This window comes from Hibiscus syriacus, unplaced genomic scaffold (assembly GCF_006381635.1).
Source record: "Hibiscus syriacus cultivar Baekdansim isolate YM2019G1 unplaced genomic scaffold, ASM638163v2 tig00112443_pilon, whole genome shotgun sequence".
Lineage (NCBI taxonomy): Eukaryota > Viridiplantae > Streptophyta > Magnoliopsida > Malvales > Malvaceae > Hibiscus > Hibiscus syriacus.
The window spans coordinates 991668-1011194 of record NW_024063332.1 but is presented as its reverse complement, the minus strand read 5'-3'; the positions used below and the strand labels follow the sequence as shown (position 1 = coordinate 1011194).

Sequence of the window (19527 nt, the reverse complement as noted above, 5' to 3'; positions counted from 1 at the left end):
TCCCAGACTATTCAAAAAAAAATATTGTAGCCTAAAATTTTCACTTTTAAAATGAATTACTTTTATTTATATATAAAACAAGACAAACGATAAGAGTCTTGTTCAAAAATCTCCCTAAGTATAATCAGAGGAAAAATAATGTACCCATCAATGTCAGCTCTACAAGAAATTTTATGATTTTACACTTCTAAAATTTTTTGTAACCCACTAGATCCGACCTATGCCTTACGACCAGATCTAGCGGATTACGATAAAAAAATTTCAAAACGTTTTTCAATAATTTAAAACCATATTACATATAAACCTCTTTAAAAACATGGTTGATAACACTAAAGTTTAATTTCAGTAAATCAAAGTCGTAAGGACTGAGAAAAAGATAAAATATTCCAAAATCAGTATCAAGTAAACCTAACATAAATATCAAAAGCAGTAAAATCGTAAAACAAATACTTTCAAAATATATAGGCACATGCCACCCAACGTAATGGCATATCGGAAGATAAAAACATTACATCAAAATATTATGTACGAATGTGTCGATCCTCTAAGTGCTAGATTCGAGACTCCTATAAAAAAGTATCCGAAAGAGAAAAGTTTGGGGAAGTGAGCTAGGGAGCTCAGTGTGTTACAACAGTGCATAAATAAAACATATGGTTGAGTTTCCAAAATCAGTTTAGTTCCAAGTTGTGAAAACATCAATAGTATTTTTTAGCTTAAAATACAAAATTGCCCTCCAACCGAACACTATATGCAGTTCCCCAAAACTGCATCCACAAGAACTTACCCTAGGCCCAAAGGGCGTATGTGTCAACCTAAGGGAGTACCTTGGGTCCATAAGGCCTTACCCTAGCCAAGCATAAGTGCCCACATGAGGAGTGTGCCCTCAAGCCCATAAGGACTTACCCAATGCACATAGCATAGGTGCCACCCTAAGGGAGTACCTTAGGGTCCATAAAGTCTTACCACTGAGCCCATTGGGCCCAAGAGCCCACCCAAGGGTCGCCTTAGGTCCATGAGGAATTACCAGCTCGAATGGTTTAAACCTATATAAGGAATTACCAGTTTGATCGAAGCTGAACCTATAGAGACTTCATATTAAATCCTAGAGTAACCCGAAGAAAAAACAGTTTTTAGACAGAAACCAGTGCTAGCAGGAAATCAGAGTTCAAACATACTTATTTATCAATAAAAATAGTAACCAGAGAACATGTGTCAAGCAAGCATGATTTAAAATACAATAAACCAGGAATCATATTTAAATCAGATAAGTCATACGATAGTCAAATCAGAGCAAACAATTCATTTCAAATCATAGAAAATAATCATGTGCGCATGATATTTCAAACATATAGTTAAAACAATTATATGACACACAAGGAACACACCTCACAAAAAGAATCTGTCTGGTAGATCTATTGAGCACCAGCTTCATTACGCTCTTCTGTTGTACGCGAACCTAGGTTATATTAGAACAGGGTTATAATCCAAATAATATTCTAAATTGAGTATCTAAAATGGTTACATAACTATACGAGTAATCATGGGCTGGCACTGACGGACAGATTGGGAGAAATCTGGTCGAGCAGGCGAACGATCAAGAAATCCACGAGTACCTTAAATATGTGACATCATCATAAATTGATGAGTTATTGACCTTGAATTAAATCAACTTAATGAAATTGCTTGAGTTACAAATACATATTCGAGTTTCACGGTCAATTTGGAGGCTTTCGAGTTTTAATTTGGAAAAACGAACTTCAGATTCGGACTCAGGACATCGAAAAACATAAAATATGACTTTGTAAATTTTTTTACTTTTCAGTCAAAGTCAACGGTCAAGGTCAAAGTCAAAGTCAGTGGGTCTGGTCAACGAGTAGGTAAACAGTTAGGTCAAAGTCAATATTTTAAGTCAAAGTCATTAGTTCAGACTGGTTTGGGTTGACTCGGGTCAGTTTGGGTTAACTCAGACCGGTTGGATCGTTTCTAGAAGAGACCACGACTAGAGGAGAGCCCTACACAAACACGACGGAGCTTGGTGGTGTGTAGTAGTGATGATGGGGTAGAGGACGGCTACCAAGCACTCCCAAAACATCCAAACACCATATTAAGCCAAACTAACTCAAAAATCAACAAAAACCACAATAATCAACCAGATAAACGAGATCGGGTGCTTACCTACGACGGATCACGATAACAACGACGAAGACGTAACCCACCGGTTAGGGTTTGAGAGTACAGATACGAGGAGTCCAATGGTGGAGGCGGTGAGGCGAACCGATGAACGAGGTGGCCAAAATCGAAGAAAAATCAAGCGACGAAGGGGTTTTGACGAAACTTTAATGGCTTCTCCATGGTGATCGGAGATACCTTTCGGCAATCGGTCAGAGTGGTTTTGGTCGTCGATCGACGATAATTCAAATGGTTGTGACGGTGCTCCCAACGGTGACCGGACGATGTTGAAATGACGGGACAGTGGGGAATATCTGAAATGCTTCGCTCTCGATTTAGGCCAAACGGTGGTCGATTTGGCAGTTATCCAGTCAGGGATTGGTCACGGGTTATTACTAGGGAAAACAACTTTGGTGACCGCTATGGATGGTCGGAGGATGGTAGTTGGTAGTGGGTTGGTTTGGGGTTGAAGAATAAGTTGGTTTTGAGGCTTGATTCACGAACGCGGGGGGGGGGGATTCTGGTTTGGTTTTGGGTTATAAACCAAACCAAACCAAATTATAAAATATATATTTATTATTATTATACTCAAACAAGAGTCTAAGTGGTAGCTAGGGCATGGGTATCTATGACTCAATGGTCATGCGTTCGAACCCTCCCAGCCACCTAATTCCCATTTTTTTATTTTTGGTGTCAGGAGAGTTTGAGAAAATTATAGGGCTAGTCCCTAAGCTTTTTATATATTCGAAATTAACCAAGAAATTTTTAGAAAGTTGCAGTTTAGTCCTTAAAATCAATTTATCAATTCTATAAATTTAAAAATTGGAAATTGGGGTGTGACTATTCTCCTCCCCTTAAAAGAATTTTATCCTCGAAATTCACCAGATTCAAACAAGAAACATAACCGAGATCTCTAATGGTTCCTTCATAGGTCGAAGGCTAATTACTCTATTGACAATAACGGAAAATCTTGTTAGACTTGGAACGGAAACAAGGGTCTCAGTGCCTTAACTCGAGTATAGAAAGGGCGTTATAAGACATGCATGGCAAGAAACAAAAATAACAATAAATATACCTGCATAAGTCTTTGGCTTAACTCAATCACCAGAACGTCAGGTAGCATATACAAGGGCAGGTTGTCAAGCCTCAGAAGTAGCTAGTCCCCTACTCTGCGATCAAGCTCTGCTGTCAGCTCTAGAAATAGATCTGAAAGTCCTACCTTGACAGTGATTCCTAACGAAAGACTGAACAGAAGCTGTGATTGTACAAGAGTCTGAGCGGGTGTTCGTCGATAGAGGCTGGATGCGGATAATTCCTCAGAAAGTGCTCGCTATAGCTACAATGATAACATGTACCCATATTCTTATGACATTCTTCATCGTTTCGATTTTCACAGTGCTCGCAACTCGGTATCGGAGTAAATCCTAAAGAATGACTTTACTAACAGATGGGGTAGAGGTGATGTAGGCCTCGAACCAATATGGCTCCTCTAATGGGCAGCATTACGAGCCCTCTTATCAAGGCGTGCATAAGACTCAGACTGACCTGTAGGCCTCCTAGATCGATCTCGATTTACCCTATATCTATCAGGAACATAAACCTTGATTTCTTTAGAGTCTTTTGCTCTTCATACTACAACATCGAACCTTCATCCTGATGAGTAACCACTTGATGACGTAACTCGTATATGAGTCCCTGGACAAACTTTAGGCACTTATCCCTCTCGGTAGGTACCAAACTAGAACCATACTTCAGCAACTTCAAAAACTCTATTTCATACTCAGAAACAGTCATATCACCCTAAACCAAATCCTGGTATTGATGTCATCTTTGAACCAAGTAACACTCTTCTAGAAAATTACTCCTAAAATGCTCTCTGAGGAATCCCAAGTCAAGCGATCATCCAGAACACTACTGACCACATAAACCCACCATGTGTGGGCATTCTCATCCAACATAGAGACGACTCCCAAATAACGCCGCTGCAGATCTAAACCTAACTGATCCATACATCGCTCGGTATCACAAAGCCAATCTTCGGCCTCAGTCGGAGCTCCACCAGTAAGGCCTCCAAAGGTCCTAAATATATTAGCAATAAGGGTCTGAGAAATCGGAACCTCGGGTACAACGTCTGTAGCTCTAACCGCTCCTTGAATCTGGAGAAACTGTCTACCAAGATTCTCATCTAGCACTACTCTAGAAGGCTCAGACTCCGAAACGGTTTCTCCTTTAACTAGAGTGATCAAACCTATTACAGGGGAAGGGGGCAAATTCATCAGGGTCACAAGAGCAAGATTATCTCCATCGGAGGTGGGGGATTTACATATATCTCATCTACGGGGTCCACAAATATAGTCGTTCGACTTCGCCAATGGCCAGGTCGACGACCACACCTAACACTCATCTTGGTAAACCTCGAGTTCACTACAGAAGGGTAAAGCCTAAGATTAGATTGACACTTAGAGTCCCACACACAATTAAACTCGTAAAAACTTGGTGACATAGTCTTCGTGACTTATTTTGTAAAACCTTTTAAAACCCTATTTTTAGTTTAAACCCATTCACAGTCTGAGGTTTTAAAAATCGAAAGCTATGATACCATCTATGTGTAACCCACTAGACCCGACCTATGTGTTAAGACCATATCTAGTGGATTAATATAAAATTTTTCCAAAACATTTTTCAATAATTTAAAACCATATTACATATAAAACTCTTTAAAAACATAGTTGATAACACTAAAGCTCAATTCCAGTAAATCAAAGTCGTAAGGACTAAGAAAAAGATAAGATATTCTAAAATCGGTATCGAAGTAAACTTAACATAAATATCAAAAGAAATATAAGTCGTAAAACAATTACTTTCAAAATATATAGGCATATGTCACCCAATATAATATCATATCGGAAGATAAAAAATTACATCAAAATACTACTGTACGAATGTATCGATCCTCCAAGTACCAGGTCTGGGATGCCTATAAAAAAGTATCTGAAAAAGAAAAGTTTGGGGAAGTGAGTTAGGGAGCTCAGTGTGTTCCAATAGTGCATAAATAAAACATATAGTTGAGTTTCCAAAATCAGCTTAGTTCCAAGTTGTGAAAACATCAATAGCATTTTTAACTTAAAATACAAAATCCCTCCAACCGAACACCATATGTAGTTCCCCAGAACTGCATCCATAAGGACTTACCCTAGGTCCAAGGGGCGTAGGTGCCAACCTAGAGAGCACATTGGGTCCATAAGGTCTTACCCTAGCCGAAGCATAGGTGATCACCTGAGGGGTGTGCCCTCAAGCCCACAAGGACTTACCCAATGCACATAGTATATGTGTCACCCTAAAGGAGTACCTTAGGATCTATAAGGTCTTACCACTAGGCTCATTGGGCCCACCCAAGGGTCGTATTAGGTCCATGAGGAATTACCAGCTCGACCGGTCTGAACCTATATAAGGAATTATCAGTTTGACCGAAGTTGAACCAACTGAGACTTCATATTAGATCTCATAGTGCCCCAAAAAAAAATTTAGACAGTAACCAATGGTAGCAGGAAATCAGAGTTCAGACATACTTATTTATTAGTAAAAACAGTAACCAAAGAACAAATATCAAGCAAACATGATTTAAAATACAGTAAATCAAGAATCATACTTAAATCAGATAAGTCATATGGTAGTCAAATCAAAACAAACAATTCATTTCAAATTAGAGAAAAAAATAATATGCACATGGTATTTCAAACATATATTTAAAACAATTATATGGCACACAAGGAACACACCTCGCAAAAAGAATCAGTCCGGTAGATCTATCGAGCACTAGCTTCACTACGTTCTTCTGTTGTACGTGAACCTACGTTATGTCAGAACAGGGTTATAATCAGAATAATATTTTAAATTGAGTATCTAACATGGTTACAAAACTATACGAGTAATCATGGGCTGACATTGACAGACAGATCGAGAGGAATCGGGTTGAGCAGACGAACAGTCAAGAGATCCACAAATACCTTAAATATACGACATCATCATAAATTGATTAGTTATTGACCTTGAATTAAATGTACTTAATTAAATTGCTTAAGTTACATATGCATATTCGAGTTTGATGGTCAATTTGGAGGCTTTCAGGTTTGAATTTGGAAAAACGAACTTGAGATTCGGACCAGGACGTCGAAAATTATAAAATATGACTTATTAAATTTTTTAACTTTTCGGTCAAAGTCAATGGTCAAACTGGTCAAAGTCAAAGTCAAAGTTAAAGTCAGTGGGTCTGGTCAACAGTTCTGGTCAAGGTAAACGGTTCAGACAAGATCGGGTTAACTCGGACTGTTCAAATCGGTTCAAGCCGGTTTGGTCCACCTATACCGTTTGTAGAAGAGACCATGGCTGGAGAAGAGCCCCAAGCATATGTGGCGTCGCGTGACATCAATGATGGGGTCGGGGGTAATTTTCGAGCACTCCGGGAGCATCCAAACACCATTATCAAGCTAAACAAACTTATAAATCAGCCAAAAACACATCAATCGATAAGATAAATGAGATTGAAAGCTTACCCATGGTGGACTGCGACGCGGCCCACTAGTTGGGTTTTGAGTGCACAGAGACTAAGAGCCCAATGGTGGCAGCGGTGAGGCAAACTGATGAGCGAGGTGGCCAGAACGAAGAAAAATAGAGAGACGATGGGGTTTATGATGAAACTTTACCGGCTTCTCCACGGCGATCGACGATACCTTTCGACGATCAATCAGAGGGGTTTTGGTCATCGGTCGACGTCGAGTCAAATGGTTGTGACGATGCTCCCAACGGTGACCGGATGATGCTAAAACGATGGGCCAGTGGGGGAGGATTCGAACGGCTTCGCTCTCGATTTAGGCCAAACGATGGCCGATTTGGCGACTCTCTAATCGTAGATTGGTCGCGGGTTGCTGCTGAGGCGAACGACGGTGACGACCGCTACGGATGGCCAAAGGACGATGATCGGTAGTTGGTTGGTTTAGGGTTGAAAACCAAGTTGGTTTTAGGGCTTGATTCACGAACAAAGAGAGGGTTTCTGGTTTGGTTTTGGGTTATAACTCAAATCAAATTATAAAATATATTTATTAATATTAAACTCAAATAGGATCCTAACTTGGTCGCTAATGTATGGGTACTCGTGACCCTAAGGGTATGGGTTCAAACCATCCTAGTCATATATTCCATTTTTTATTCTTGATGTTAGGAGAGTATGATAAAATTATGGGGCTAATCCCTAAACTTTTTATATATTCAAATTTGACTCATAATTTTTCAAAAACTTGTAGTTTAGTCCTTAAAATCAATTTATTAATTCTATAAATTTTAAAATTGAAAATTAGGGTGTGGCATTTTTAATATAACTTTTTAAATTCTTACCATTATATAAATTTCTATATTTGTACACTAAACCCCAAAAACCAGATGTTGAACACATTTCTTTAAGTATGATATTCATGTGTTAATCATTTAGATGAACCCACCTGCATAATTAGGCTTTTCTATGTTGTAGGGAGTGCTATCGGAAACATTGGAATCTTGGTCATTGTGAATAAATCTGACAAGGGAATATTAAAAAACTGTTAAAATATTATCATTTTAGTCTTAAAAAATTATACAATTGAAAATAATTTCGATTCTAATTGAAAATGTTACATGCAATTTTTTATAATAATCTTTTAGAATGCGACCAAAGTAATATGCAATTTACATAATTTATTATAAAAAATTACTATTTTTAATTTTAATCTAAAATGTCACATAATTTACTCTAAAAGATTACTCACTTGATAATTTTTTTTCATTACAATCGATTGTAACTATTTTTAATCTTATATTAATCAGTTATATTTTAAATTCCCCATATAATGCCGAGATGGCTAATTTGTTTAACTAAAAGGCGGACACCCTAGGCTCTTGCCATAAACCAAAAGTCGAAGAAGACCACACCAATTGAACCATTATTTTATTATGTCAAAGACGAGAATGAGCAAGAGTACATATGAAGTGGGAGCCTTGGCTCTGCAACACTGTGGAGTGGGTACTTTTTAGGCGTGGAAAGCCCGAAGATTTCTTCCATATTCAGGTCATCTTTCGTGGCATTACCAGGTAATCTCCAAGTAAAACCATGCAAAACATTAGCCAAACTTGCTTGAATCACCTTGATCCCTAAACCATATCCAGGGCACATCCTTCTTCCTGCCCCAAACGGCAAAAGCTCAAAGTCATGACCTTTAACATCAATACTCTTTCCCAGGAATCTCTCGGGACAAAACTCATTAGGGTTGTCCCAAACACTAGGGTCCCTCCCGATCGTCCAAACGCTTACAAGAGCTCGAGTGCCCTTGGGAATATCATAGCCATTTATTCGGCAGTCTTGACGAGCAACACGAGGCGTAAGCATGGGTGCAACGGGGTGCAACCGCATAGTCTCCTTGGCGATCGAGTCGATGTAGGGTAGATTCTCGATGTCTTTCTCTTCGACCCATCGTTCCCTGCCGATGACACTGTCGAGTTCTTCCGTTGCCTTGGCTAAAATTTCTGGTTTTTTCAACAACTCCGAGATTGCCCATTCTACAGTCACTGCTGAACTCTCGGATCCACCGGCTATCATGTCCTGAAACACAAACAAGAAGAGCAGTGATTCAATAAAAAAAGTTAAAACCTTTGCAGCTAATTGATAATTCAACGAATGAGTCACTATCATCATTAGCTTTTAAATATAAATCACTCTCACTCTATAGGTCACTCAACACATGTAATTAGACCATCTGGTTTCAAATTTTATTTTGAGTCAATGGCGTAACATGCAAGGAAACGACCCGTCATTTGAAGCCAGACAGGAAAGTAAAAACAAAACGATCCACGAACATGACATAATCATTACCTGAGTAAATGCCTTCACTCCATGCCTTTCAATCTTGACCTCAAGTGTTGGATCCTCAGACAGCTGCAAAAGCACGTCCACCATGTCCTTAGCAACATAATCTTTGACCCCTTTTCTCCTTTCGTTGTGTTCGTCCAAGACATGTTCCAAGAACCTGTCGAACTTCTTGCTCAGCGCCTTCATTCTCTTAATATAGCCCTGCAAATCCATGAAACTGAGCCAAGGGATGGAATCACCGATATCAAGCACACCATTAAGCAAGAACAACTCGTCGAGCATCTCCATGAACTCCTTCGGGGTCAGGATCTCGGCGTCGCCGGTCGTTTCCGTGTATTTCTTCCCGAACACCATCCTACTGATCACGTTAAGACTCAAGGTCGAAAGATGATCTTTCAAAACAATTGGGGTACCACATGATTCGTACAACTTTTTTAGGAACAATATCATCTCCTCTCTTCGGATGTGGCTGTATGACTCTAGGCGTTTCGCACTAAACAGCTCGGTTAGGCATATTTTTCGTGCTTGACGCCAGTATGGACCATAAGGAGACCATGTAATATCGGAGTAATTGTAAGTAGTGTATTTCCCGGCGGCGTTTTTAGGCCGATCGGTGAAGATGATATCGTTGGTTTTCAATATGGCTTTGGCCATTTCAACGGATGAAACAATCACAACCGGAAATGACCCAAATTTAAGTTGCATGATGTGCCCGAATTTCAATGAGAGGGCATGGATGGACCGGTGGGGAAGTGAGCCGATGAGGTTGAGGTTACCGATTATCGGCCAGGGTTTTGGACCGGGTGGTAAGTTGAGTTTCCGACCACGGCGGAGGCGGATGTAGAGGAGGATGAAGGCTAGAGTGGCGAGCAATGCTATAAAGTAAGAAACCCATGATGGAGTATCCATTTGTTTTGCAAGTAATGAAGTTTAAATGTAAAACTTTGTATTTATAGACAGAAATGAAATCAAAGAAAGTGATAAGAATATTTTAAATTATCAATTTCTTTTTCACTACAATTTTTTAGTTCATGTAGTGGTCCCTTTATTCTTTAATACTTATAAAAAGACTTTTCTGTTAGGTTTAGTCTTCTCACATTTTAAAATTTTAAGTGATTTAATTTAATTAAAAATCTAATATTAGTAGATAGTTTATTTATTTTCAAAACGCCTTATAACAAATTAAAATAGAAATACTAAATTAATATTTCAATGGCTACTAGAGAGACTAATATTTTACAAGCCAAACCGCTCCATGATCCTTTATTTTTCGAATTTTACAGTACTCTCGAAGACTATAATCATGGGGAGTACATGTGAAATGGGAGTCTAAGCTCCGCCACAACTTGAAGTGGGTTTTTTTAGGGGTGGAAAGCCCAAATATTTCCTCCATATTGAGCTCATCATTTGGAGGTAATTTCCAAGTGAAGCCATGTAAAACATTAGCCAAACTCACTTGAATGACCTTAATCCCCAAAGGATAACCGGGGCACATCCTCCTTCCTGCCCCGAATGGCAACAACTTAAAGTCACGACCTTTGATATCGACACTCTTTTCCATGAACCTGTCGGGCCAGAAGGCATTGGGGTTGTCCCAATGGCTTGGGTCCCAATGAGCTCGAGTGCCCTTGGGAATATCGTAACCGAGTAATTGGCAGTCTTGGCGAGCCACGCGAGGCGTCAGCATCGGTGCCAGTTGGTGCAACCGCATTGTTTCCTTAACGATGGAGTCGATGCAAGGTAGGTTCACTATGTCTTTCTCTTCGACCCATCGTTCCCTGCCGATTACACTGTCGAGTTCTTCTGTGGCCTTGGCTAAAATTTCTGGGTTCTTCAGTAGCTCCGAGATTGCCCATTCTAAGGTCACTGTTGAGCTCTCGGTTCCACCGGCTGTCAGTTCCTTAGAGACAGACAAAAAGGGCAATTAGATCCCAGGTACTCGTGTGCAATGATAACGCTAATCAAACTAAATTTAACTGAAATAACCATAAAAATATATTTATGTGTATTTATATATTATTAATTAGGTTATAAAACTACAAAAACATAAAATTATATTAAATTAGGTTGAGTTCAATTCAATTTGGATCAAGTTAGAATATTTTTAAACTCAAATCAAATTCAAATCAACAAAAAAGTCTACTTTAATCTGCTATATTAACATCTCTAGTTTAAATATGTTAATATTTATATTTCTGACAGAAATATATTCTTTCGTTAGTTGTTACGTTTGATCCAACATTATCTTAAAATTAACAACATATATTTAAGATTTGTGCTAATTTTATAATCCATGTTGAATTAGGTTTGTCAAGTTTATCTTTAAATGAGAAACAAATCAAAACTCTGTCTTTCACATATAGTCTCTCTCAAGTTCTATGTATATTAATCATTGTTTATTAATCTATTTTTAGCAAGTTGAGTGAAAAATAAAAGAATAAATCCAACCAAAATCACAATATCATATATATATAAAGTATAAACCAATAAGTCTAACTAATGTATCTTTTCATATAAATATATATATATGGCTCAAACTAAAAACAAAATTACTTAAACTATGTTATTTGTTTACTTTAAATATTTAAATTATTTTTTGGTCAAACTAATTACTTAAACTATTATATGTAATCATTTTAAGTATTTCGATTATTTTGTGTCAAAATAAATCCTTAAACTATAACTGATTTACTTTAAGTCTCTAAAACATATTTTTTGGTCAAATTAAACACCTATTTTTATATGACGTGTTAATATCTTATTAGTTGAAAAATAAATTTCTAATTAAAAATATTAGTACTTAAAATAATTAAATATAATAATTTATTCATTATGTCTATTATTTTGTCTATTATGTTGTCTTGTTTGCCTAATTTAATAGTTTGTTCGTTGTCTAGTATGCTATCTTATTTGCATAGTTTAATAGTTTATTCATCTTTAATTATAAATTGCAATTAAAGATATTTTAATAAAATAAAATATTATGTTATCTTATAAGGTGAAATTTGATATGTGACATACAATTTTATGTGTCGTCAAGTAACTTAGACGATAACATATTAAAAATAAATTTAATTCAAAATTTTGCCATAATATGTCAGACATAATTTATTAATGGTGCGTCAACTACCAATATTATCTTTTATTTTCTCAATGAAAAGAAAATCTTCTAACTAATTGATTAATTATACATTAAAACTTAAGGTAAATTACAAATCTCGTCACAAAATTTTACTCTCTCTCCTATTTTACTCATTGAACTCTAAAAGTTTTAAATTTTCTCATTGAACTTAATACATTAGATTTTTTATGTTCACTGAATTTTACTCTCTCTTCTATTTTAGCCATTCTACCGTTAAATAGTTAACGACACCGTTTTAAAAGAAAATAAAATTTTCACCAAAACTACGTCAAACTACGTCATTTTGCTTCTATATAACAACTCATTTTAACATCGTTAACTATTTAACGGCCGAGTGACCAAAAAAACCCAATGTTATTAAGTTTAATAAGAAAATTGGAAAGATTTAAAATACAATGACTGAAATAGGAGAGAGAGTAAAGTTTAATTACCAAATTTGTAATTTACCCTAAAACTTAAATGTATCAATAATGTACTGATGCTAGCTTTAGTAGGACTGGTATCTTTCTGTTATGTTTTATTATATGAGTTAGTAATATATATATTGTTTATTTTGAATTAGTATTATCTTTTATTTAATTTTATTTATTTTAATTCTAAGTTTAAATTTATACTAATTCTTTTTTATGATACTAGTAAATTAGAGTGAATGTAGTAAAACGCAAGCTTACCATAGTTATTGCCTTAACACTATGCCTTTCAAGCTTGACATCAAGATCGGGATCCTCAGAGTGCTGCAAAAGCACGTCCAACATGTCTTTAGCCACATAATCTTCCACCCCTTTTCTCCTCTCGTTGTGTTCATCCAACACATGTTCCAAGAACCTGTCGAATTTCTTGCTCAACGCCTTCATTCTCTTAATATTCCCCTGCAAATCCAGGAAACTGACCCAAGGGATCGAATCGCCGATATCGAGCACGCCGTTAAGGAAGAACAATGTTGCGGAAGACGGCTATCGGATAGAGCAAAATCGCAACTAATAATTTGAGAAAATAAAAATTGAAGATAAAAGAGACACAAAATTTACGTGGAAACCCCCTAAATAATATAGGGTAAAAACCACGGACAACGGTAGAAGAATTTTACTATGAGAAAATAGGAATTATAACTTCTCTCGATCTACCAAGGAGAAAACAATGATAATTCTCTCTTGATAAAAAGGAGAAAACAACTCTCAAGAAACTCTCTAAATTCTCTCTAGTATTAGAAGAAAGCTAGAATCCTTTGGGATGGTTTTGAAGCTAAATGAGCTAGGGTATTTATAGTTGAAACTTAAGGACTAATTTGTAAATACCCTAAATTATAATAAATAAAAATAATTTTACCATTTTCCAAATTTCAACCAAAAAATCGGTGCATTAATTATACCACCTAAAGTTGTTTTTGGCCATGTGGCCAACTTGGCTTTTTCAACAATCTCCCACTTGAAGATTTGATTGAAACAATCATATCTTCTCACCATTCTTTCTACCTTGGACCATCATGTTGCTTACGTCTCTGACAGGCCACAGGAGGATCGACACCAGGTAAATTTATAGCGTTGATCGCCTTCGTCATGAAATCTGCTATGTTGTCTTTGGTATGGATCTTCTGCAGATCTACTGTCCATTCTTCCACCTTTTCACGAATAAAATGGTACTGAACTCGTATGTGCTTTGTCCTTGAATGAAATGCTGGATTCCTTGCTAGATGCAAGGTGCTTTGACTGTCAAAAAACAGAGAGACATACTCTTGATTGTGCCCAAGCTCCTCCAATAGCATCTTCAACCAAATTGCTTCTTTATGGCTTGTGTAGCTGCTACATATTATGCTTCTGTTGTTGACGTAGCTACAACTGACTGCAATTTTGAAACCCAGCTTACAGCTCCACCAGCAATTTTGAACACATATCCTGTAGTAGATTTTTTTATCCAAATCCCCTGCATAGTCAGAATCGACATACCCATTGATAAGTAAGTTTGATCCTCCGTAACATAATGCAACATTTGAGGTCTCTTTGATGTATCTTAGGATCCTCTTCATTGTATTCCAATGCTCTTTGCCTGGATTCGCCATTTACCGACTAACCACTCTCACTGCTTGTGCAATGTCTGGTCTTGTGCATATCATAGCGAACATTAAACTTCCCACTGCCGATGCATACGATACTCGAAACATCTTCATCCTCTCTTCTTCACTGCTAGGACTCATACTGGAGGATAATTTGAAGTTAATAGGAAGAGGGGTAGAAATTGGCTTACAATCTTGCATGTTGAATCATGACAAGATCTTCTTCAAATAATTCTTTTGTGAAAACCAAATCTTCCTATTACTTATGTCTCGGTGAATTTGCATCCCTAGAATATTGTTTGCTGATCCCAAGTCCTTCATTTCAAATTCCGTAGCCAGTTGTGCCTTCAATTCTTCAATATGATCTTTGTTGGGTCCTGCAACCAACATGTCATCCACATACAGCAACAAAATAACAAAATCGTTATCACCATACCTCTTGAAATAAGCACAAGGATCTGTATTAAGTCTGTTGTATCACATAATGAAAGAATCAAATCTCTTATACCAACACCTCGACGCCTGCTTTAGACCGTACAGAGATTTGTTCAACCTGCAAACCAAGTTCTTCTTTTCTTTTTCTTCAAAACCTTCAGGCTGGAGCATATAAATTTCTTCCTCAAGATTTCCATGAAGAAAAGCTGTTTTAACATCTAGCTGCTCTAGATGTAAGTCCAATGTAGCACACATTGACAAAACTACTCGAACTGTTGTTAGTCGAACCACAGGAGAAAATATTTCATTGAAATCAATACCTTCTTTTTGAGCATATCCTTTGACCACCTGTCTTGCACGATACCTCTCAACTTGATCGTCACCATTTTGCTTGATTTTGAAGACCCATTTGTTACCAATTGGCTTCCTTCCTTGTGGTAGTGGCACAAGGTCCCATGTATTATTTTTATGAAGGGCTTCAATTTCTTCTTGCATCGCCATCATCCACAGTGAAGCATCTGAGTTGTTTATTGCCTCTTGGTATATCGATGGCTCATCGTCCTCTGTTAAAAGGCAGTATGCAATATTACCTTCTATAACATAATCTGAGTGCCAATTGGGACGTCTTCTCACACGATCTGATTGACGAGTTGTTGGAGCTTCAGAACTCTCTGGTTCTTGTTCATCATGAGCTAGTTCTGCTTCAGAAGAATCTCCTTGTTCAAACTCTTTTTCCACATGAATCTGAGTAGTCTCTGACTTTTTAGCGCTATCATCGTCTTCTTTTCTTTGTCGTTTATCTTCTACAAAGATAACATCTCTACTGATGATCACTTTGTGGGCAGTGGGATCCCACAAGCGATACCCCTTTACTCTATCAGCATACCCCAAGAATTTGCATTTCCTGGATTTTGGATCCAACTTTGAAATTTCTTGGGAGTTGTACATCACGTACACAATACTTCCAAATACATGGAGGTTTGAATAATCAGCTGGTTTACCAGTCCACATCTCCATTGGTGTCTTCATCTCTATTGCAGTTGATGGAGCTCGATTCTCCAAATAACAGGCGGTATTGACTGCTTCTGCCCAAAATGATTTTTCTAGGCCTGTATCCCTCAACATTGCTCTTGTTCTTTCTAACAAAGTTCTGTTCATCCGCTCTGCCACTCCATTTTGTTGAGGAGTGTTCGCCACTGTGAACTGTCTTTTGATGCCTTCTTTCCTGCAAAAGTCATCAAATTCTTCACTTGTATATTCTCCTCCATTATCTGTTCTGAAACACTTGATCTTATTTCCAGAATCAAGTTCCACTCGCGCTTTGAAGATTTTGAAAGTTGAAAACACATCTGACTTCTTCTTAATAGGGTACACCCAACATCACCTGGAGTAGTCATTAATAAATGAGACAAAGTACTTTGCTCCGCCTAGGGATGTAACTGGTGCTTGCCATACGTCAGAGTGAACCAATTCTAGAACACTTTTGCCTCTAGCATTTGACGTATTAAATTTTAACCGGTGCTGCTTACTTGTTATGCAATGCTCACACAAAGTAAGTGATACATTCGTTAAGTCTGGAAGTAGCTTTTGCTCCACAAGGACTTTCATTCCTTGTTCTGACATGTGTCCAAGTTTCTGATGCCATAGCATTGCAGAATTTGAACTACATGAGGCAACAGAGGCTTTTGCTTCTAACAAAGTCTCTCCCTTCAGCATGTACAAGTTTGCTGCTATCTTTTCACCTTTCAACACCACAAGCGCTCCACAGAACACCTTCATGATTCCTTTCCGTGTTTCAATCTTGCTTGCATTATTATCCAATAATCCGTAGGATAATAAAATTTTCTTCAGGCCTTTCACGTGCCGCACATCTCGAACAACTTTGATTGTTCCATCATACATCTTAAATTTGTTGGTTCCCATGCCAACGATCTCTAAGGCATGATCATTGCAACTATACACAGATCCTTCTGAGACAGGTTCATAATGATGAAACCATTCTCTTCTTGAGGTCATGTGATATGTTGCTCCCGAATCAATGAGCCATATATCTGCATATCTTTTTCTACCTTCCACGGTGGTTGACGCTTCACAGCATAGAGCATCTCCATCATCTGAAGTGTTTGCAGTATTGCCTTGTGGATTGGAATTTTTATTTAGACTCCAACAATCCTTCTTCAAGTGACCCTTCTTTCCACAGTTGTAGCACTTTAAATTCTTCTTGCTTCTCGACTTCGATCTACCATGTTTGTGACTGCTGCTTTGGCCATGTTCTGATGATCTCCCTCTTATCGTTGTCAACGCTTCTGCTTGTTGCAGATTTACTTGTCTGTCTTCCTTGTTATTGCGCCGATTTTCTTCTTGTAGAACAGCATCTGCAACGTCATCAAAGACTAGACTGGTGACATTACTGTTTGTCAAGTTGATGATGAGTTGATCATACCAATCCGGTAGACTTTGAAGTAGAAGTTCAATACGTTCTTGTTCTACTATTTTACAGCTTAAGGATGTAAGCTGAGAAAATAAAGTGTTCAGTGTGTTTAAGTGCTCCGTCACTGAAGTAGATTCTGACATCCGAAGAGTGTACAATTTCCTCTTAAGGAAAATTTTATTGTGCAACGATGTGGCCTCATACAATTTGGTGAGATGATCTCATATCTCCTTAGTTGTCTTCTTCTCATCGATGCTTAACAATACTTCATCTGCTAATGCAAGATGAAAGTTTGCCATAGCATTCCCGTCCATTTCGATCCATTTGTTGTCGTCTGTGAAATCTACCGGCCTTTCACTGATAGCTGCTAGACAACCGTCTTTCCTCAGGATGACCTTCATCTTCAATTTCCACAATGAGAAATTTCTCCCATTAAATTTTTCAATATCAAATTTCGTTGTCATAGCTTCTATTACGGATAGCTCCCACTATTTTACTATCGTGAATAGTTCTCTGGAACCTTCAAAGAATGTGTAATACCTTCTTACTTTCTTATGTTGGAGGATCCACCTTTTGGTGGCAACCACAAAGATAATAAGTAGATATTACACACTCAAATCTGACTCTGATACCAATTGTTGCGGAAGACGGCTATTGGATAGAGCAAAATCGTAACTAATAATTTGAGAAAATAAAAATTGAAGACAAAAGAGACATACAATTTACGTGAAAACCCCCTAAATAATATAGGGTAAAAACCACGGACAACGGTAGAAGAATTTCACTATGAGAAAATAGGAATTATAACTTCTCTCGATCTACTAAGGAAAAAACAGTGATAATTCTCTCTTGATAAAAAGGAGAAAATAACTCTCAAGAAACTCTCTAAATTCTCTATAGTATTGGAATAAAGCTAGAATGCTTTGGGATGGTTTTGAAGCTAAATGAGCTAGGGTATTTATAGTTAAAACTTAAGGACTAATTTGTAAATACCCTAAATTATAATAAATAAAAATGATTTTACCATTTTCCAAATCTCAACCAAAAAATCGGTGCATTAATTATACCACCTAAAGTTATTTTTGGCCATGTGGCCAACTTGGATTTTCAACAATCTCCCACTTGAAGATTTGATTGGAACAATCATATCTTCTCACCATTCTTCTACCGTTGTCTGTGGTTTTTACCCTATATTATTTAGGGGGTTTTCACGTAAATTTTGTGTCTCTTTTATCTTCAATTTTTATTTTCTCAAATTATTAGTTACGATTTTGCTCTATCATTTAGCCGTCTTCCGCAACAAACAACTCATCCAGCATCTCATTGTACTCCTTCGGGGACACAATCTCGGTGTCACCGGTCCCTTTGGTGTATTTTTTTCCGAAAACCATCCTACTGATCACATTAAGACTCAAACTCAAAAAATGGTCTTTCAGGACAATTGGGGTACCACATGATTCGTACAACTGTTTAAGAAACAAATTCAACTCTTCTCTTCGGATATAGTCGTATGACTCGAGGCGTTTCGCACTGAAAAGCTCTGTCATGCATATTTTTCGTGCTTGACGCTAGTATGGACCATAGGGAGCCCATGTAATATTAGAGTAATTGTAGGTAGTGTATTTGCCGGCGGCGATTTTAGGCCGGTCGGTAAAGATAGCATCGTTGGTTTTCAACACGGTCGTGGCCATTTCAACTGATGAAGCGATCACAACCGGAAATGAACCGAATTTAAGTTGCATGATGGGCCCGTATTTCAATGAGAGGGCATAGATGGACCGGTGTGGAAGCGAGCCAATGAGGTTAAGGTTACCAATTATCGACCAAGGTTTCGGACCGGGTGGTAAGTTGAGCTTCCGACCACGTCGGAGACGGAGAGCGAGGAGGACGAGGGCTAGAGTGGCAAACCAGGTTATGAAGTAAGAAAGCCTAGAGGAAGTTTCCATTTGTTTCGCTTCTAATGATGTAATATAAGCTTTGATTGTGTTGTGTATGGGTGGAAATGATGACATTGTATTTATAGACAAAAATGAAGGGCATCATAATGATATGAATAATATTTTTACATTGTAAGGTTCATTATTGATTCTTTGATTCTTCCAACTAATGCACCCAAAATAATATATAAAAATCGTATAATATATGCGTCTAATTCTAAAATATCTATATAAATGTTTAAGAGATCGATCAAACTGATGTCATCAATTAATCGAGTATCAACTCAGTTCGAAAAATATTGTAAAGCCCTTTAAATATATGAAAATGATTTTTTGATAAGATAAAATTATTTTTTTGATACAAAAATTTTAGGTTAGGGTGGCTCCGTAAGACTAAGACCAAATTATACTTAAGACCCAGTTGAGATTTATATAAGAATTTACATGAATGAAATTGTTCGCTCAAAT

At 37.4% G+C, this 19527-nt stretch overlaps 1 protein-coding gene and 1 pseudogene across 1 annotated transcript; both read right to left on the bottom strand.

Annotated features, from left to right (window-relative positions):
* Nucleotides 1-8122: 8122 nt before the first annotated feature.
* On the bottom strand, nt 8123-9976 carry LOC120179717 (trimethyltridecatetraene synthase-like). Its single transcript, XM_039185248.1, has 2 exons — nt 9068-9976; nt 8123-8797 (listed from the first exon to the last, which is right to left on the bottom strand). The coding sequence occupies exons 1-2, from the start codon at nt 9971-9973 to the stop codon at nt 8150-8152; spliced, it is 1554 nt and encodes a 517-aa protein (XP_039041179.1). The 5' UTR covers nt 9974-9976; the 3' UTR covers nt 8123-8149.
* A 389-nt stretch (nt 9977-10365) lies between these two features.
* On the bottom strand, nt 10366-19068 carry LOC120179718 (annotated as a pseudogene).
* Nucleotides 19069-19527: the final 459 nt, after the last annotated feature.